Source organism: Canis lupus, chromosome 8 (assembly GCF_003254725.2).
Source record: "Canis lupus dingo isolate Sandy chromosome 8, ASM325472v2, whole genome shotgun sequence".
Lineage (NCBI taxonomy): Eukaryota > Metazoa > Chordata > Mammalia > Carnivora > Canidae > Canis > Canis lupus.
Genome location: NC_064250.1, coordinates 59,437,649 through 59,459,347, shown reverse-complemented (window position 1 = coordinate 59,459,347; position 21,699 = coordinate 59,437,649). Strand labels below are relative to the sequence as shown.

At 40.7% G+C, this 21,699-nt stretch overlaps 2 protein-coding genes across 30 annotated transcripts in view; one reads left to right on the top strand and one right to left on the bottom strand.

Moving 5' to 3' along the window:
• Positions 1-4,200, bottom strand: part of GPR65 (G protein-coupled receptor 65) — a 64,054-nt gene extending 59,854 nt beyond the window's left edge. For 14 of the 23 annotated variants that reach the window (XR_007412482.1, XR_007412480.1, XR_007412481.1 and 11 more), the window contains exon 1: positions 884-3,950. The gene's annotated coding sequence lies outside the window, so the exon portion shown is untranslated. The other 9 variants (XM_049113378.1, XM_049113379.1, XM_025443836.3 and 6 more) reach the window with 4 other exon arrangements.
• The window catches only part of GALC (galactosylceramidase), a 58,177-nt gene continuing 40,430 nt past the window's right edge, over positions 3,953-21,699 (top strand). Inside the window, exons 1-7 of one of the 7 annotated variants that reach the window (XM_025443832.3) lie at positions 4,027-4,162; positions 10,941-11,209; positions 13,175-13,243; positions 13,487-13,550; positions 14,939-15,052; positions 16,963-17,102; positions 19,688-19,726. In XM_025443832.3, coding sequence (XP_025299617.1) covers positions 11,003-11,209; positions 13,175-13,243; positions 13,487-13,550; positions 14,939-15,052; positions 16,963-17,102; positions 19,688-19,726 — 633 coding nt within the window. In that variant the 5' untranslated portion in view covers positions 4,027-4,162; positions 10,941-11,002. Of the gene's footprint in view, positions 4,163-4,255; positions 4,637-5,340; positions 11,210-13,174; positions 13,244-13,486; positions 13,551-14,938; positions 15,053-16,962; positions 17,103-19,687; positions 19,727-21,699 lie in introns of those variants that run through there. The other 6 variants (XM_025443831.3, XM_025443833.3, XM_049113376.1 and 3 more) reach the window with 6 other exon arrangements.

Here is a 21,699-nt window from a genome sequence, read left to right as displayed (position 1 = left end):
GCAAGAGAGACTGCAAGCAGGAGGAGCAGCAGGCAGAGGGAGAGGGAGAAGCCAACTCCCCGTTGAGCAGAGAGCTAGATGTGGGGCTTCATCCCAGGATCCCGAGGTCACACTTGAGCCACCTAAACACCCCTCATCTGCTTTTTTTTTTTTTAATGTGCTACAGGAAATTTCAAATTACATATGTGCTTTGCCTTATATTTGTTGGAAAGTATTGCTCTAGATGTTTGAAAAAAAATATTTTGAGAGGTGGAAACTGTCATTTTCTTCATGCTTTGGATTTGGGATTAGGAGGATTCTAAAATTCTTCCCCTGGCAACAGTGCAAAAAAAGATCCAAAGACGAACAGCTGAATCAAGGGTGTAACATAGAGGAGAGGCAAACTTTCTGGATTTCTTTGATTTGAGCAAATCCACGCAGTAACAATGACCAACGGAAGAACGAGAGGTGGCAAAGATAGTGTTTTAAAGCCGGAGGTCGGAGGGGTAGGGAATGCAGACACAGGAGGCTGAGAATTCTTTTCCGTGATTGCCTCTGCTCCTGACGGCAGCCTGGTGTATTGCACAGGGTTCTCTGCTGAGGACAACAGCACCACCTGTAGCTGATTTGAGCAGAAAGTGAATGACTTTGAAATCAGGATAGGGCACAGAACTGCTGCTGAAGTGCCCAACCAGGCTTGTTTGTGAAACAGGCCAGAGCCAGAGGACCAGAAAGGCAGCCCAGGTCACCATGCCTGAGCCATAGTTTAGGATGGCACTTCTGCCCCTGCTGTTCCAGGCGCTCAGGGCTCCTCTGAGGGAGCCTTGGTGCTGGTGCTTCTCTGGACTCTGACATGCATGGTTCCAGGGTGCTCTCTTTGTGGCCCATACATCCATCTAGTTACCTTTACATGATCAAAGTCGCAGGTTCAAGGAACTGGCTTGTGGGAGACTGGTCACTGCCACACCCCCTGCTGCTGGGAGCTGCAATTGGGATGATCTGGCTCCTTCACTCCTGAAGCAGTGGCATCTGCCTCCCACCAAGACCTGCACCCTGGGGAATCAGCCACATGTGTCATGGGCTTGAATGACTGTAGATAACAAAATCGGAAAAAAAAAAAATTCAGATTAGGATGAAGACACGAATAATCTTTTCCGCCAGAATTGTCCTAATTTGTGGAGAGCAGTCAAGTAGGCTGGGACTCCAGGACTAATTCTTACTCTATACCACATTGCTCGTTGCTATAGCAGTTTTTATCTGAGTTCTACTTAAGACCATGTTTAGTAAGCAGTATGTAATTTATTCCATTACGTGGATCCTGCCCTCAGAACTATCGTCATTGTTTTTAGATAAGGTCCTGAATTAACAGAATCCCTACATGTATTTTATAAGTCACTGAACAGAGTGACATTATTAACAATTGCAATGAAGCAACTATCTAAGTTGAAAAAAATGAGATAAACAGCAGATGTTACAGGATAGTTCATGAAGGTATATACTTTGTACTCTTTTATGCAGAGGAGATTCTACTTTTAAGAAGTGTTTCTACTTTCTATTGTAAATAAAACCTTTTTTCTTACCCCCTCATAGGATATTCAGTGATTTTTTAAAATTAAACTTCTATTTTTCTGTATCGAGATATTAAGTCATTATTTAGACCTCCAAGTTTACAGGAATTTACCCATGTTTTGTATTAGAAATTGTCAGGTTTCATATTTTACATTTAGAGCTCTATCCATTTGCAGTTTGTGTGGTGTGAAGCACAGATCCAAAATTTGATCTTTTTCCAAACAGTCATCCAGATGTCTTCATAGGTTTTAAAAGTTCCATTCTTACCCCAGTGATTTGAGGCATCATTTTTACAGCAATTTTTTTTTTTTTGAGTTAAGTTCAACTGATATGTATGGAGTACCTACTGCAGTTTGGACACTCCACTTGGGAAATATACAGAGGAAAAAGACTTGGCCTCTGCCCTTGTGAGGGCTGAATTCAGATTTCTAAAAGTTGAGCCATTTTCTCGAGATGACAGACTACAATCAGACTGTATCAGTAATTTTCATTAAAAGGAAAGATCTTTCATCTTTCTCAGGAGACCATCCGATTTTTTTAAAAAGATTTTATTTATTTATGAGAGACACAGAGAGAGGCAGAGACACAGGCAGAGGGAGAAACAGGCTCCCTGCGGGGAACCTGATGTGGGACTCCATTCCCATCTTCAGGATCACGCCCTGGACCAAAGGCAGGCAGTAAACTGCTGAGCCACCCAGGCTGCCCAGACCATCCGATTTTAATATTTTTCACTTTGGGAAAATGAGAAATTTGCTGTGGCTCAAGTGCAATACTCAGACACACTGCTCCTTTAAGACTTGTCTTTACGTTCAAAACTCATCTGAAATTTGAGCACTGAGAAGCACTCCTTTTCTTGTTTCTATCACACCCCAATCCACAGAAGCAAAGGAAGCTGAACGCATGATTACTTGTCTGATAACTGCTATTTGCCTTCATCTCACCTCTTGAGCAAATCTGATTCCTGCGTTCAACAGTTCACAGATCTCTCTTCCTCCACTTATATTTAGTTCCCTTTCTCCTAGAAACTTTCTTTTCTAATGGTTTCCTGAACATAGATTAAAAATTTGAAACTAGGTGTTTTCTGCATAAGGAATTAACTTTGATATATGAACTAATAGGAACTAGTTCTAGGGAATAGGAATATGTTCTAGGGATGAGAACATTTTTTTTTCCGTTAAGTATTCTGTGTTTCCTCTTCTATAGAGATCACAAGGTATGCAAATATTTGTGGTATGCCTTTCAAATACAGGTACAATGACGTGTTATAGGATGACGTACGCTGGGTACTGGTTTCAACCTCTCAGTTTCTTGCGTACGGTATTTTTTTTTTTTTTTTCTATTTCCACCCTGGTACCTCCCTTCTCGTTACCTTATTACGCATGTTATATACATATCACAGATATAAAAATCTCAGAATTGGTAGGGGGTTTAGCATTCATTTACCATTTGTGGATTATACCCACTGGTTCTCAAATTCTGGCTTAAGTTATTATTAGATCATTATTAGAAGGGATGGATCAGAGTGAGTTCTGGAAAGATAAATCTATCCAACCTGCATGGTTACTGACTTGCATCATGGAACAGTGGTGGTAGAGAAGATAAGAGTTCAGACATGTGCTGTACTGGAAGAAGAAGCAATGGAAGAAAAAGTGGCCCATATACAGGGAACTACATAACTTACCACCCAATCCAGAACACTTTTTGAGGGTGAAAGGAGCACTATTTATAATTTATATTAGAACAATAGACATAATAAGCTGGGACTGTCTTTGGTCAACCAAAATAGATCTATAGTAATTTAAGAAGAGAAAAAGCAAGCATAGCTATTGTATATTAGGAACACAGGGATAACAGAAGGGCTTGAGAACCTCCTTTTTTTGGGACTGCACAGATGGGAGACTTTTCCTCCTAGGATTACTGTGATCCTGAAACTTATATTTAGGTTTGTAGTTAAGGGACAAAACAATCTGATTCCAAATAGGGCTCTGAAGGTGAAAACTCGTGTGTCCTATAGCCTTTGGGTCTTCTCTTTGCCATTTTGGGGTCTCCAAGGTTGCATAGACACCAAAAACCGAATCCCACGGGCCTGCAAAGAAAGATTTTTGGGACCAGAAATGCCTTCTCAGCAGCCACTTCCTTCGCTCACGTGCTCCAGCACGTAGGCCTGAAAAGCAGCACAAAAGTGACTTCATTTGAAGACACCACCCCCCCCCCCCACCCGCGCCACCCGCGCCAAAGTCGCGACCCGAAAAACCTCCCTCGGCCACCCCCACCGCACTACATCACTACTGCGGCTGCGCCGGCGACGTGTGGCCCGCAACCAAGATGGCAGCCCCGGCGTCAGCGCCCTCCTGCCCTTTCCCATCATGGCGGCAGCCGGACCCGCCTCCCTGGGCACCGGAGTCATGTGACCCACACAATGGCCGAGCGCCCACTGCAGGCTTCCCGGCAACGCCGAGGGAAAGCCATGACGGCCGCCGCGGGTTCGGCGGGCCACGCCGCGGTGCCCCTACTGCTGTGCGCGCTGCTGGTGCCCGGCGGCGCGTACGTGCTGGACGACTCCGACGGGCTGGGCCGGGAGTTCGACGGCGTCGGGGCAGTCAGCGGCGGCGGGGTGAGCGGCGGGCGGCGGGTCGCGCGGCGGTGGCCGTGGGGGGCGTCCCAGAAGCCCCCGCGGCGGTGGCCGGGGGGGGGGGGGCGTCCCAGAAGCCCCCGCGGCGCTCTCCAGTCGCGGCCCGCGCCAGAAGCGCGCTCTGGACGGGCCGATGGACGCAGTTAGTTTTAATAGAGGATGCGGAGGCCGCCGAGCAAGTGACAGGTGTAGCTCGTCCCTTCACCCGGGAGCCGCCTCCCTTTGCCGCAGAGACGGCATTCCTCAGGGTCGCTCCAGAAATGGCCAGGGAGCCGGGGAGCATCACTCCTCCCGGGAGGACGCCCCCTCCCCCCGCAGAGGGTCGGGCAGGTGGGGGTGGGGGTCGGGAGCCCTGGACCACTACTGCAGGGTGCGGTTGGCTGACTTCAGAGGGGCCAGTGCACAGCAGGTACTTGTTTGGGGGCGCGACAGGTGCCTCAGGGCATCTTTAGGAAGGTAAGAGGCCACGTGGGACCCCCCCCCCCCCCGTTCCTTTGTTTTTAATGGCAGGCTACATTAGGATCAACCGGTAGTCTAGGATGGTGCACTGTTTCTTGGGAGTCATTAAGGCCCAAGGTGGGGCGAGTTGCTCCCTCCCCCCCCAAAAGGTTGGTGCCTCTGTGTCAAATTGGTGGCAGTGTCTGTGTGCAGGGAGGGGGAGACACCTGGTCAGCAGCCCAGGTGTCTCGCCACCACCCTTGGGGGGCATGAGCATCACCTGGTATGCTTGGTAAACTGCACGCCTCATTCAGACTGTAGTTCCGGATCGGGGGCCTGAGAACTTGCATTTTGACAAATAACACCAGTTGATTCTCATACTAAGTAGGGAGAGACCTTTTTCTACTACGTAAACTTAATTTTAGAGTAGTTTTAGATTTACGGAAAAGTTTCCGAGATAATACAGAGTTCCCATACACCCTGCAGCCCCTTTTCTGTTATCAGCATCCCCCATCCCATAGGTAAGGTACCTTATACCTTTGTCACAACCAGGATTAATAACATATGGAAATCCACACTTCGTATTTCCTTCGTAGTTACCTAATGCCCATTTTCTGTTCCAGGATGTCATCTAGAATACCAACTGCATTTAATTGGCATATCTTAGTTCTCTCTTGGCTGTGATAGTTGGGGGGGTGGGCGGAGGGGGGAGGAATGAGTTCATGTTACCTGGGCATTCTGTAAGATTTAAGTGAAGGGAGACATGAAGACCATTTCCAGCTTTGTGTAAAATTGTGTGGGCACAGCTGGTAGTTGTCTAAGTTTCCTAGTCATGTTGACAGGTGGCCTCTAGGCCTGGGAGCTTGCTTTAGTAGTAGCATGATTCTTCTTGGCTCTAACAAAATTTATTTGCTTCTATCACATGCCCACGGTGACCTTTTTCCTGTCTTTGTTTCCCCCCCCCTTCCGTTGTACCCCAAATCACAACCAGAGCTAATTTTCTATGATGTTAAGGCCTAACTCTTGAATGAATTGTTTGTTAGGTTGAGTCAGACGGAGCTTGTATATTCAGATGCATTTCAGAACTAGCTTGACTGCTTGGTTGCTGAATGGATGTTGTGTGCTGATCTCAGCCTACCATAACCCGTGTTGTGGCTCGATTGGCCCTTATGGTTCTTAAATTATGGTCGTAAGATGTCCTCAGCAATAACCACCGGGAAACTTTGAAAAAAAAAAAAGTTTATTATTCACAGATCCTGACAAGCACATGGCACACCTTGGGTTACACAGCAAGGTTGTGGGAAAGGAGGAAGAGAGCAGGAGCTCCAGTGTGCAAGCCCCTGAGGTCCTGTTTTTTTAATGCAGGCTCACTCACTGGTGACTTTAAAAACGTAAAAAGGGGAATTTAAACTGCAGGAAGAGGAAAAACAAGCAACCTAAATGGTCAGTTACTGAAATCAACCAAGGTCTTTAAAATAAAGAAGGCTGGGTATCCCCCTGTGGGCAGCCTTGTTCTTGGTCTAGGTGTGTGGCTGGCATTGTGTTTCTTTGACATAGCCATCTTTGAAGTGGATACCTTTTTTGAAGTCTGCCCTCAGGCACTTGCATTACAAAAAAGGAAAAAAACTGTCAGGGTTTCCACTACAATCCACCTCTGATGTTAGGCATCAGAGTCAGTGCTGACCCTGGATATGGATAGGTTAAAAGCCAGGGGTAAGGCATGTTGTAACACAGAAAATACACATCTAAGTAGGATTAGATAGCACTCCTATAATAATTATACAGACGATAGTCTGAAATCTAGTCTGTAGCCATTGTACCAAGCTTAAAGGGTCCTGCCATGAAACCAGGTCAGTGATCCTGGGGCTCAAGAATGCGTTCAAAGATTTGGGTAATATTGTGAAATATTTAAACATCTTTGGCCATCTCATTTAAACTGGTTTGATCAGATAGGCTTTTCTAAGTGCGCTTTGCTGGATTTTTTTTTTTTTTTTCCACAAGGAATCTCAGATTGGACTCTCAAAGTCTCTCAGGGCTGGGCAGTCAGGCCAAGGACTTGCCTTCAGACTTCACCTACAATACCTGCAGAAATGAGTGAATTCCTTTCTTAAGGTCTCCCAAATATCCTGACATTTTTGGGCCTCCCAAAAAGTGGCCTTTCTTAACTCACCTGGTAAGGCTGCCAGGAAAACTTAAAGGCTTAGAAATAGCCACATTAAACACCTGATGGGAGTTCATTACAATGGAATTGGCGAGGATCTTTGGTTATTTCTGTGACATATAACATTCTAGATAATAACTACAATTATAAGTGACAATATTATACCAGGGGCATAGTAGGTATCTAGGAATTTCATATGATTTCTGGAACACTTACATCAATCACACATATCCACACAAATTAACCTAAAAAAGATTTCTCATTACTTATTTGACAAGGCTTTCCATATAGTTTAACATATCAGATAAGCCTAATCAGTCTGTGATCTCTCTTTTAATAAGAAGGAGCAAATCATTTGAGATGGTCCAGGACCCTCTGGAATATCCCAAAATTAGTTCAAGTTTAAAAAGACTTCATTTAGAATTTGATTCTGGATGTTTGTCAGAAATATCAAAAGGCTTTAAAATACTTGATTATGTAGAATCATAGATCACTGTGAAATACTAGTTATCTATTTAAATAACTTTCACCAAAATTACAATTAGAGACTTCATAGGCAAATACAGAAAGTTATATAATTTATTAAGAAAAGAATGAACCTTAGCTCTTTAAATAGAGAAGACTCGTTTTCTTAAGTAATCAAAGCTTGAAAAATAGGAAGTTATTTTGGTGAAATACAGAATCTTATTTCCTAGGCAAATTACTTAAAAACCTTACAGTCTTATCAAGAACAGACCAATAGTCTAAGAAAACTGTCCTTTTAGCAGATGAAAGAAAACTAAGCTTTAGTTTTTAGAAGTACACTATTTATTAAAGCTTATTTTAAAAAGTTTATAATAAATTATTTTTAGCTAGCTTGCCTACACAAGATAAAATTCTCTCTCCCTCTCTTATTTTTTTTCCTTTTCTATATCCATTTAATTTGTCTATTTTAGGACAAAATTACTTTATTTGCCTTAACAAAAATGCATCTCCATACCTCATACCTTAGCTAAAATACATCCTACTTTCCTTGCCTAGAGTTGTTTCTCTTATTTCTTGTGTGTTTAATTACATATATTGTTAGAATCCTTAAGTCTTAGAAACGTTAATTTCTAGTGAAAACTAGTGAGTAAGCAGTTGTAAACTATTTACTAGCACTTTGTATATTGGCGAATTTATGAATACATTTCATAATTTCTAGAGGGATATGCCTCTATTTAAAAAAATAGTAACAGTTTTTCAGTATAGCGCAGGACGTGTTTACTAACAGATCCAGATATCTTTACCTTCTGTTACAAGAAACCAAAAGTAGATAAACTTGTGTTCAGTAATTAATGTTTCAACATTTTATATTTGGTAGAGATATCTACATATTTAATGACTTTCTATCATTGAACTTGGCAAAACTCTAGGGTTTCAAGTTAGCAAAATGATTTGGGTAACTTTTTAAGTATACATACCATAAAACATAATTACTGTTGAAAAGTGGATGCCTTGGCAATCAACGCTTAAGTCCTACATTTGCATTACTAAAAGAAAAAGGCAACCATTGTAGCTTAGGCTAGAATGGATGACCTAGTCTGTAGCTGCTCTGACCTGCTTTGTGGGGTGGAGGGCGTTTTAGAGTGGGGAGAGGCACAACTTTTCCTTAACTCAACTTATTCTTCTTGATTTTTATGCTTTTATTTTCTGATGTTGCAACTTTACTCATAGGTACTGGAGTATATTTCAGGGTAACGTGGACTAATTGGTCAGTGTGTGTGTGTGTGTGTGTGTGTGTGTGTGTGTGTGTGTTTACTACAGTCATTCTTTTTATTATTGTGGTTTAAACCTAGACTAGCCAGTGTATCATTAAATGAGGACCCATCTGTCCTAGTATCTTTACTTGTGGCATTAAATCCAATATTTAAACTTGCTGAAAAATGGAGGTCTTCATTATTTTTTATTTATTTATTTTTTCCTTATTTTATATTTATTAACTCCATTTAAGATTATTTAAATGAGAAGAATGTTGCATGACTCAGTAGGATACTCATCCATTTGATAGTGTCCCTGTGCATAGTGCGTTCCTCATCTTAGAAGCTTCATAAATATTGATTGAATGAAAATGGTTGCAAAATTATATTTGCACGTCACTTTAGACTTATTTGTGGAGTCCTTCGTATGTTGTACACTTTGTGGCAGTAGGTTTGGAATGTTCTTACTTTATCCTCCAATCTGATAGGGAAGGCAGTATGGGACAGTAGTTAAGAATGTGGGTTTAAGAGCAGATTGTCAGGGGTCCCATCTGGGCCCTGCCATTCACTGTACAGCCATGGGCAGGTTATTTAATCTCTCAGTGTCTCAGTTTCTTTTCTGAGGAGACCTTGAAACCTGGTGGGAGCATCAGAAGATAGATGTAAAGTGCTTGGGATGGCATCTGGCACATGATTATTTTGGTTAATATCATCCTGTTTCATCAGAAGTAAGTTGCATGAAAAACATACTTGGGTATAAAATGTCTGCCATTTATTGAGAACTTACTGTGTGTCAGCCCTTGTGCTACAGCTTCTTCCTGGGCTGTTTGGAAATAGCTCCAGGCCTTTTTCAAGGAGGGTGACTGGTAATTTGTTACTCCTTGCTGGTGCATTTCAACATTTGGCTATACTACTCTGAACTATTGCTATTGACTAATGCTTTTGCATTGGGAATGACATAGGCTTGCATAGGCCTTGCAGTAGCACAATGATGTGGTGTGTTTGCTCAAAGTTTGCATGTTCTGTGTTAAGGATAAGAGTGCGTGGAGGCAAAATAACCCCCAAACAGCCAAACGTATTGTTCTAATGGCATACTTCAGGGTGGGAAGCATTGTTTCTCTTTGATCAAGGCTGAGTTATTGTGCATATACAGTGTTCACTCACTTACAGAGTGTCTAATGTTTGAGCCTCCACCAGTCTGTAAGCTCTTTGAGAATGGTGACTGTATTTTTTTTAAATTTTTATTTATTTATGATAGTCACAGAGAGAGAGAGAGAGGCAGAGACACAGGCAGAGGGAGAAGCAGGCTCCATGCACCAGGAGCCTGACGTGGGATTCGATCCCAGGTCTCCAGGATCACGCCCTGGGCCAAAGGCAGGCGCCAAACCGCTGCGCCACCCAGGGATCCCGGTGACTGTATTTTTAAAGACAATTTGTACAATGCGTGTCATTTAATGAGAGCTCACTGTGTGCCAGCTACTGTGCTATGTCCTTTACATACATCTTACCTTAGCCTTAGAACAGCTGAAGGAGTTCTAAGGAGTGGGAAAGCCTACTTTACAACAAATCACCTAGCTTGGTCACCTGGCTTGTAAATGATGCAATTGGGATGCAAGCTCCTTCTGACTCAAAGCCTCCTCTGTTATTTTGTCTGTGTCTATTATTTTGTCTATGCAACAAACAATACCATAAAAGATATTTAATGTTGACTGAATAAGAGAAGAAATGGGGGTATGAACTTGAGTAAGACATAGTTCTTGTCCTCAAGGAACTCAGAGTTGAGACAGAGAAGTGGGGTGGTGAGTAGGGTGCGAGGTTAGAAGAGTTACAGTAGAGTTGTAGATTGGAAGCCAGGGGAGTGCACAGGAGAGCCACCTACAACAAATATAGGGGAGGAGCAGAAGGGGACCTTCCCTGAAGAGGATGCTTTGGAGTTGGCCACATAAGGGTGTAGAGTGCACTCCAGACAGAAGAAAGAGAAAAAGTAGTTTGATATATCTAGATAGAAGGCATGAGAGTGGTACTGAGTAACGTGTAAGAGTTACTATCCAAATAGTTAAAGATTTGGGTATAAAAGGGAGCAATTTGAACTTTATCCTGAAAACTCTTGGCAGAGGAGCAGTCTTGGCAGGTTTATACAGAGTGCCTTTGTGTTTAGATTTGTGTTTTTGGAAGATTAATCTGGCAAGGAGTGTGGAGGATAGATTACAGGGAGGCAGATGGGAGGCCCTGAGACCATTTAATGGTCTCAGAGTAATGACTGAAGGGGACCTGCTGAAGGAAGTAGGGTTGAAGTGAGGAGATGGATTTGAGAGATATTAAGGAGGTCTTGGTGACTGAAGATGAATGGGAATTGGATATCCTGGTTCTGTGGGCTCCGTGGCAATGAATTCTTCTGTGAAGTGGATGAAGACTACATCTAGGATAAATTCAATCTCCCTAGACTCAATGAACAGGTGCCTCACTATCGACAAGCTCTAGACATGATCTTTGACCTGGAGCCTGATGAAGAGCTGGAACAACCCCAACCAGAACGACCTGATTGAGCAGGCAGCTGAGATGCTTTATGAATTGATCCACGCCTGCTATATCCTCACCAACTTAGCATCGCCCAGATATTGGAAAAGTACCAGCAGGGAGACTTTGGCTACTGTCCCTGTGTGTACTGTTAGAACCAGCCAATGCTTCTCATCGGCCTTTCGGACATCCCAGGTGAGGCCATGGTGAAGCTCTACTTGCCCCAAGTGCATGGATGTGTACACACTCAAGTCATCGAGGTACTGTCATGTGGATGGCGCCTTCTTTGGCACCGGTTTCCCTCACATGCTCTTCATGGTGCACCCTGAGTACTGGCCAAAGCGGCCCGTGAACCAGTTTGTGTCCAGGCTCTACAGTTTTAAGATCCATCCAGTGGCCTACCAGCTGCTGCTCCAAGCCACCAGCAACTTCAAGAGCCTGGTTAAGACAATTTGCTGATTCCCCACCCCACCTGTCCCTCAGTCTTTGACATCTCCGATCCTTTGCTGCCACCCTTTCCGGAACCCTCTATGGTTTTTAGTTTATTTTTTTATTTTTTATTTTTTTTAAAATATTTTATTTATTATTTATTTACTTAAGTCACAGACAGAGAGAGAGAGGCAGAGACACAGGCAGAGAGAGAAGCAGGCTCCATGCACCAGGAGCCCGATGTGGGATTCGATCCCGGGTCTCCAGGATCGCGCCCTGGGCCAAAGGCAGGTGCCAAACCGCTGCGCCACCCAGGGATCCCTGGTTTTTAGTTTAAATTAAAGGAATCATTATTGTGGTGAGAATATGAAATAAAGTGGAAGAAAAGGCCAAAAAAAAAAAAACCCACCCCCCAAAACCCATAAACCTATGTTTATGGTTTAGGCAGATGCTGTTCTTTACTAAGATAACAAATGCAGGAGAAGGAACAGACTTAGGAAAAAGTGCCATGTTTGATTGGGGATTTGTTGAACTTGAAAGGAGGAGAGGGTAGCTCCATGGGTCTGTGTCTCAGTGGCAGGGGCTGGGAAGATTGTAGGTGTGAGGGAGATAGATAAGGTGCCATTAGAATTCAGTGGTAGCATATGTGAGAGTGGGAAACAGAACATGGAGCCCCATAAGAGTTGGGTGTCTTACCCTCAGTGTCAGTGCTTTGAACATAGGGCTGTCTGGCTTCTAAGCCAAGGGACATGCTGCTGATTCAAGTTAAAACCTATTTCCTTTTTATTTTTAAGAGATTTTATTGATTTATTCATGAAAGACACAAAGAGAGAAAGGCAGAGACACAGGCAGAGAGAGAAGCAGGCTCCATGCAGGGAGCCCGATTGAGACTCACTGGGAATCCAGGATCATGCCCTGAGCCAAAGGCAGATAGATGCTCAACTACTAAGCCACCCAGGCATCCCAAAACCTATTTCTTTTATTCCTTTTGTGCATAGTGCTCCCCAGAAGATATATTATTGGTCCACTGTTGGTTTTGTGATTTCTTTGTTGAAGCAGTCGTCGGCCATGGGTTAGGTGTGATCACGTATTGGTCTCTGCAACCTGCCCCCTCTGTCTTTTCATGCATTCTGATGCCAATGTGAGGTTTCCTTAGAACAGCTTGGCCTGGGGGTAATTGTGTACTCATGCTTAATAGTAACAGAACTTAGAAATCTCTAGTAAAGATGCGGAGAGTAGTGATTCCTTTTGGTATTGCTGCTTGTAATAATTTCTTGCAAGATAATGAGTGAAAAAAATTACCTGATATTAATCCTTTCCGTCCTGGCCCCCAGATATTATAGTTATCAAATGGTCTTAAGATAGAGAACCTGAGTTTCATTTCTTCTAATAACCACTCTCTGAGTTCAGGTCCCCAGGACAAATCTGTGATCATGAGGTTCATTAATAGACTTGCTTGGCTTACTTACTGCCCAGTCAACCCTCATCTCAGTAGAAGAGAAAACTGCTGAGGCTTGGATCCTGTGTTTTAGCTTTTGGACAGACAACAGCCTTATTTGCCCAATGATGGACAAAATAAAGGCCGGTAAAAAAATAACCTGGGAAACGACTTTTCACCACTCAACTTTGCCTAAGAGCTGGTTAAACATGGGCATGTTGTGTGGTGTGCATCAGCACTATGAAAACATGTTCATGATTGGATTTATTTGTACTTCTGAACTTTTTTTTTAGGCAACCTCCCGACTTCTAGTAAATTATCCAGAGCCCTATCGTTCTCAAATATTGGATTATCTCTTTAAGGTAATGAGAAAATAATTATTTAATGGCACCTGTGATATTTTTGATAAACTATGGTGAATTTCAGTGGTAGAATTGATCACCTTCCCAATTCTAGCATTACAAAAACAAACGGCAAATTACTTTTGGAAGAAGTTGCTATTTATTCGAAATTTAAAACTAAAGACAGTAATTAGTAATTGTCTTAATGTACTTTGTTGTTCATCTGGTGAATTACAGTATTAATACTCCTGCTTCTTTCCCCAGCCAAACTTTGGTGCCTCTTTGCATATTCTAAAAGTCGAAATAGGTGGTGATGGGCAGACAACAGGTAGGAGATTTGGGAAATGGGATTGTTTTCCTTCAGTGTTTTAATCTATACCTAAATTTAAGGACTATGAATCCGAATATAAGTGATACCAACATTTTTGATGTTGATTATTGCTTATGGATAGTTTCTTATTGTTCTTTTTTTACTCTATTAAAAATTTTATATCAAAATCCTCATTTTTCTTCTCGTAAAATAGTATTTGGACTTTAGATTGCTTATTTAATGGATTAATCTGCAGCAAACCCACAGGTTTTAAAAAAATTATATTCAGTAGGAAGCATAGAGACAGTTTGGAATTTTTATTGAGAAGTTCCAAAAAGAACTTTTAACGTAGAAAACATGTAAAATGTTATTATGTTACTAGTTTTAAATAAAATGTGTGGCAAAAATATAAGTTGTCATCAGTATTTCAGATGTACAGCTTTTTTTCTTTTAAAAACAAAGTTATTTTTAACCATTAAATTTTCAATCTTCACTATCACCATTTTGATTGGCTTTGTGTCGTCCATGTAGTCAGTTGATGCACAGGAAGAAAAAAATTCAGTGATAATAGAGCTTATTATTTATAGGCCAGATTCCATTTTAGTGAACTTTACAGTATACAGCATGTTCTTGTTGGTGACTTGGGAATAATTTTGGTTAAAAAGATATGTCTGCATGGTGGTGTTAATGTTTAATTAGTAATGAAAGAATGAAATGAAATAGAATATTTCATGAAATGAAATAGAAATGAAAAGAAAAGGGCAAGGCCCCCTCCTTGTGAGGCCCTTCCAAACAAGGGCAGATGTTTGTGAAGTGTGGTAACACGTGAGGACTGGTATCAGCTACCTTGACACACCTTGGAAGTTAGGATAGGATTTTTTATAGAGGGGATGTGCAGTTGTATACTCTTCCCTTTTTTCTCTCAAAGCTCTGTTGTCTTGGTTTAATGAAGCATGTTATAGGCTCAAGGCCGGGGATATGAGAATGGGTCTTAGGGGCCCGGGGATTCACAACTAGGATTGAGAAGCTGGAAGTTGAGGTGATCTGAAGTCAGTGTTGGACATGGGGATTTGAAGACCCAGAGAGACCAGACCAAAGCCTGGGAGAATGTGGTTCTAGGACTTTTTAATTACATGAATTGATAACACTTCTCTCAATACTGCTTATAATAGAAAGTTGTGGTTTTGCTTTTCAAGACCTTTATGATACTTCGAGTAATGAAAAACATGAAATAATATGCTTTGATCATCCATCCTCTAGTGATATAAGATCATTCTTATTTGCTCCATGTTAGGACTGGAACTGGAATGCGTCTTCTTTGAAATGTGTATATGTATAGGGGAGAGCGGCCCTATGAAATACCATTAATGGATGGTTTCCTTTCTCTTTTGCTCTCTCCCATGCAGATGGTACTGAACCCTCCCACATGCACTATGCATTAGATGAGAATTTTTTCCGAGGATATGAGTGGTGGTTAATGAAGGAAGCTAAGAAGCGGAACCCTAATATTATACTCATGGGTAAGAAGTGAAGTTTGCCATGCTTTTGCATTCCATTTAACTTTTAAATTCTGAATTCTGTTTGTGGAGTCATTATTAATACTGAGGTACTAATAATGTTATTAATACTACCATCATCCTAGCAGCAGCAAAGCATGTGCCAGGGTTGATCCTTTCTTTGCCCTTATATTATGTCTGCTCTTTATATATAATAACTTTGGAGTGAGGCATTACTCTTCCCATTTTATAGAAGCAGAAGAGGCTTAGGTTTTGCCACCTTGACTTAAGGTGAGATAATTAGTAAATGGCAAAATCAGATATAGAACCTAATTGTATTTTGGTTGTTTTTGTGATGTTAAACTATTACTCTCAACAAAATTTCTTATCAAAATTTGTAAAAGGGCAATACTATCTAGAAAATTGTATATTAGGTGTAATAGTGTATCCCAACTGTTTGTATAATTATGCATTACATGAAGTCATAGACCCCATTTATATAAGAGGTTCCCATGAAAGTGTTTGTTTGAACCTCAGCAATGTGTTGGTCATTGTTCTAGGCATTAGGGATACCAAACAATCCAGCCCCCAATTCCTGCCCTTGTGGAGTTTAAGTTCTAGTGGCAGGATCATTGGATTTCTCAAATAGGACTACTATGTTCATTTTATAGTTCTCGTGTAGCAGTGTGCAGAACTGTAAGATACTGCAAACATACACAGTGATGGCATACAGTTGTCATTTGAAATGAATTTGATTTTTTGAAACAAGCTCACACATCTAGTCTGTATGAGATCAATGAGATCCATTTAATAGGCTTGATTTCAAGTTATTTTAAAAATCATTTTTAACAAAGGACAAACATAAGTTTTTCTAAATTAAAAAAATGAGGAGTTAGTGTGTTCTTTATAAATGGTCTTTTGTAAGAGATTCCAGGAAATATTTTAAGCAGTAAAAAAAAAGAAGCATCATTGACTTCAGCACATACTCACCCATTGGGCTGTTTTCAAGGTCAGTTCTCATTTAAATGTAGAAAATCTGGCATGCTGAATCATGTTCTAACAAAGACTTACACATGGTGGTTCTGTAGAATGCATTTCATTGTTATAAAATGTTCCAGTATTTTAATGTCACATTTCTTATGGGATATACACTTAGACATTCCTCCCAAATTTAGAAAAATAAGCATTTTGTTCTTTTGTTCATTATGGTTTTTTTCAGTGGTGAGTTAGATTGGTAATACATATTAACAGTTGAGGAATTTAACTGTTGAGCTTATTTTAACATATTAGTAACAGAATCAGGATTTAGAATTGTAATTAGTGCTTCTCTACTATTCTCATTTTCTTACTTAAAAATAATAGAGTGTTGGAAGAATGTGGATTATTTGATCTATATCATACCGCAAAGATGTATTTTCCTGTTGAGTCATTGGGATTTATATTGATATGATGACAAACTAGCTTTGCTGAATTTGATTATCTGAATAGTTTTTTAAGAAGCCTTAAGTTTTAAGAAGATGTACTAGTGAATGAGGAATTTGTATTATACTCAACCTGTAAGTTAGGCATAAGCTTTTCAGAACTCTTTGATTTGACTTCAGAGGAAAGAAATTGAATATCAAGTATCCCTGTAGCAGGTGGTGGTCTTGTCAAGTTAAATTGTATGTTACATTTCTTTCTATTGGCAAGTATCTTTGAGAGAGCCTTTGTGTTTTTATTTCTTGAAAGAACATTTGGAATTATTGAGGCTGACTTTAGGGATCATTAAGGAGTTGCAGAGTTCATAAATGGGAAGAGATTTTGGAATTTGTGCATGGCATATAATCTTGAGTAAGATCTGTATTGGCTTTTTGCTTAGCGTGAGTTCTTTTGCCTTGTTTTCACTGTGCCAGCACTGTTACACTCACTCCACCTTTACCTTTTCCTTTCTGCAGGGTTGCCATGGTCATTTCCTGGATGGATAGGAAAAGGTTTCAACTGGCCTTACGTGAATCTTCAGCTGACTGCCTACTATATCATGACCTGGATTGTGGGTGCCAAGCATTATCATGATTTGGACATTGATTATATCGGGGTTAGTAATATATGTAAAGCTGATTAACTTTTGGACATTTATTTGTAATTTCTTAAAGTAATTTGATTCTTTGGCATTTTGTTGACCAACCATTTTGTGTCATGAGACTAATTTATTCTATTGGCATCTGATAACAAAGTAACTACATGTGACCTTTTATTCCTCCTCTTTGCCCATCCAAATTCTAACATCTTTTGAAAACTGTGCTAAATGTGTACCTTCTCTGAACTTTTTTTTTTTTTTTTTAATTTTGACTTTTGGTTGGGCAGCCCCGGTGGCTCAGTGGTTTAGTGCTGCCTTCTGCCCAGGGCGTGATCCTGGAGACTCGGGATCGAGTCCTATGTTGGCTCCCTGCATGGAGCCTGCTTCTCCCTCTGCCTGTTTCTTAAAAATTTTTTTTTTTGATTTTTGGTACCACCCTAGCTCATGTTCTCCTTAAAAGCTTTCCCTAGTTTCTCTGGTCATACAAGAATACTATATTTACCATACAGTCCGATGATTAATTTCATTTTGCTCTATGAATCTTCTGTTGTCCAAAATCAGGGGGTGGCACACTTTTTCTTAGTGGGTTAGAGTGTAAATACTTTGTGGGTCAAAAGGCAACATGAAGGATATTATGTAGGTAATTACATAGCCATTTAAAACATAACCATTTAAAACCATAAAAACCAATTTCAGCTCTCAGGTTGTAAAAAAATACAAATAGTGGGTAGGCTGGATTTGGCAGGATGGCTAAAATCTGCCTACCCTTGTCTTAAACTGTTATTTAACGCCTTTTAATGATTGAAAAAATGTAAAATATGACGTCTTTCCAGCTGGTCTGTTGGCAGGCTGGAGGCACCATACCTCACAGAACCTCACAACAAATACATGGTGGTCTCCACACATGTTTGCTTATTAATATGCCATCTGTCAAAACTGATTTAAAAAGTGTTCTTGCAATTAGCCAACAATTATTGAGCTCCTCCTATGTTGCAGGCACTGGGACTGTTATATTCTAGGGATACCAAGATTAATAAGTCCTTAAGGAGTTTAGTGAGAGAGATAGGAACTGGGATAGATTAAACTGTAAAATCACAGGAGGAGAGAGGACCTGAGGATGGGCCAAGGGCTGTAGGCAGCCAGGAGCAAGAATATACTTTTTAAAAAAATTTTTTTCTCCAAATTCTAATCGAAAATTAGTTTGTATTTGAGAACTTTCATATGTCAGGGTATTTTTAACCTATAGTGAAACTAAATGTAGGTTTCGATCTAAATAGCATTTTATTACAGTAAAGTCACACTCAGAAAATGTTTCTGGTAAAGAGTGGGTAATTCACACTCTTTTAGACTCACATGCTGTGGTGAGGAGCTTCTTTGATACGAAATACTTTCCTGTATCTCTAGAGTAAAGTGAGTGATAGTGCCTGGACTCTAGGCCATCTGTGTCATTAACAGTTTTCTCGGCGGCAAAACTAATGTCATGGAAATTCTCTTTCATTTCTAAAACCTCATCCCTCATGATTCTAAACCATCGAGAGCTGTGCAATTTCCCTTTATCTGTCCTCATTAAGAATTTGCCTTTGTGATATAGCATATTGTGTGATCTTGTGTATGCTTAAAAAAATTACTTCTACAGGATACTTTATTTTTTTAAAAGATTTTGTATATTTATTAGAGAAAAAGAGAGAGAGAGAGAGTATGAGTGGGGGAGGAGGAGGAGAGGGACAAGCAGATTCCCCACTGAGGGGCAGCCTAACATGGGGCTCGATCTCAGGACCTTCGGGTCATCTCCTGAGCTTAAGGCAGCCACTTAACCGACTGAGCCACTCAAGCGTCCCTACAGTGTACTTATTTATATTGGCCTTAAATGTGATGGTAAGATCTTATAAAAATTATTATTTTTAAAGAATTTATGTATTTACTCATGAGATAGAGAGACAGAGACACAGGCAGAGGGAGAGGCAGGCTCCATGCAGAGCCTGATGTGGGACTCGATCCAGGGACTCCAGGATCATGCCCTGGGCTGAAGGCAGGCACTAAACGCTGAGTCACCCAGGGATCCAGATCTTATAAAAATTATTACAACACTCCTGTCTGCTGGGTCTCCAGTGCCTGACAGAGTCCGTGGCACACCTTACATTGTCAGTGTTTGTTGAATGATTGAATGGATATTCTAGTTTTAGAAATCACTGGAATAGGGTGTGCCTGGGGGGGGGGGGGCTCAGTCATTTAAGTATCCAACTCTTGATTTTAGCTCAGGTTGTGATCTCTGGATCCTGGGATTGAGCCCCATGTCAGTCTACTTGCTCAATGTGGAGTCTGCTTGAGGGTTTCTCATCATGGAAATGAGTGACTATTTGAAAAATACCCACCAAACATTCCAAATATATGTTTTAAAAATAATATTCTAATTTAAAAAATAATAATTTAAAAAAGTTATGTTGTCTTCTAAATATCTATAAATGCAAAAACAGGATATTCCATAAAGTAAAGAACATTGCATTTTAGATGATATGAAAGATAATGAGAGCAGTGGCATCTTAACAGTAATGTCTACTTTCTGACAACTTTCAATTCAGGCTCTTTGACTTTCTGTTTTACAGATTTGGAATGAGAGGTCATTTGACATCAATTATATCAAGGTCTGTACAACTTTAAAATCTTTTTATCTTGAAGTTACTAGTAAATAATTCCCTTATGGTTCCATAGAAATTAGTATAGTAGGAACATTGTGTTTTTTTATAACACAGATATTTGTTTTGCTAGTTGTGACATAAAATTCAGGCAAAAGCTTAATCATATTTAAATTCCTGATTAAAGCATAGGTAATTCCTAATGAACCCCAGATTTCCTTTGTCTGAAGAGTTGTGTTGAATTTTCCTATCTTAAAATTCATTATTTATGGAATTATGATAGTCGTTATAAAAAAACTGCATCATGTTGGACTTTTAGGACTTAAAGAAATGTAGCTTTTCTTTTTTTCATTGTCAACAGGAAAGGAGGCAAAACTGAAAAAGAACAAAGACCATTATTTGTGGTGTCAGAATTGCAACTTAGGGAGCACAGATTCTGAAGTAACCAAAAAAAGTGTCCTGCTTCTGCGGGGAGGGCAAGGGATAATTACATGATGTAGATAAAGAAGAGAAAAGGAAGCACTGCTAATTTGGGGCTGACCATTTAAGCCATTTCTGATTACTATCTCATTGATTATTTTATTGTTCCTGGAACGTATTAACTTTAGGGTCCTCATATGACCTGAATGCCAGTTGTTCTGCTGAAATATTAGGAGCAACTACTTATAAAACTGTTGCCACCTCTGGCCCAGTTCAGGAGTTCATCAGTTGCAAAGGAAAATGGAGCTTGAAAATGGAGTCTCTTTTGGCCAGAAATTTTGTACAGTTTTACATCTTATATCAGAATATCTAGTGTATAGCCTCACTGTTATTTTCTTTGGAATGCCTATTACATTGGAATGTTCTATATGTTTCTACCTGTTATTAGCAAATAGGTAGCAACTAACATTTGCCAAGTGTGCTTTTTCTTTAAAGATTTTTGATTTATTCATTTGAGAGAGAGAAAGGCAGAGAGAGAACATAAGCAGGGGGGAAAGGGAGAATGAGAAGGAGAAGCAGAAGCAGACTTCCCACAGAGCAGGGAGCCCCATGTGGGACTTCATCCCAGCACCTGGAGATCATGACCTGAGGTGAAGGCAGATGCTTAACGCCACCTAGACACTCCTGCTCCTGTGTTTTATTGGGTTGCTTTTCCTAGTTATTTATCTCCCTTTCGTTCTTACTAGCCCCCTTATGAGGTAACTACTATTGTTGCTGTTTTTCAGGAAAGGATAAAGTGAGACTAATAACCCTTCTGTCCCTGGGAAACTAGTGGCAGTTTTAACTTTTCAGGTGGAGGTATTCTCTGGTTTATTTTCAGTTCCATTTGACTTGTGTTTCCTCTAAGAAACATAGTTTGGTGGTTATATTTTGTTTCAGTTCTTAAAAGAATTTCTTTAAGTGTATTATGTTTTTAGGTGGGTAATATCCACTAAATTTCTTTCATTTATTTATTCATTAATTCTACCAACAAGTATTAACTCAACACCAGGTTTGTCAGGCATTCCATATATGCTTAGAAGACGATACAAAATACTGATGCTGCCCAAAGGAATTCCCATTTGAGGGCTATAGAGCTCTGTATGGACAACTAAAAGAGCAGTCATCATTTCTCTAGCAGAATAATGACCATGCAGCATTGTTAGAAGGGGCAGGGAGGAGATGACCCTTCTGCCTGGGTGGATTAGGGCAGGTGACATGTGGTTGGAATCTTCAAGATGGGATGGTTAGGAACTCCCCATGTTGCTAGGGCAGGGGCAGGACACCGCAAAGAAATGATGATTAAATGTAAAGGGATTGGGGGGAAGTGCAAGAGTGAAAGAGTAGACAAGGGGGGACTGAGCCTTGAGTAGGCTGATGTGTTCACTAGGGGAACAGCACACTTTCATGTGTAGCTGTGGGACTTGATGGGGTGGCTTGCAGCCAGGGCTGGGTAAGTCAGAGTCACCTTACCTCCAGGCTGCATGCATTATCAGTGAAGTGGTGAGAGTGTGGTGGAGGGG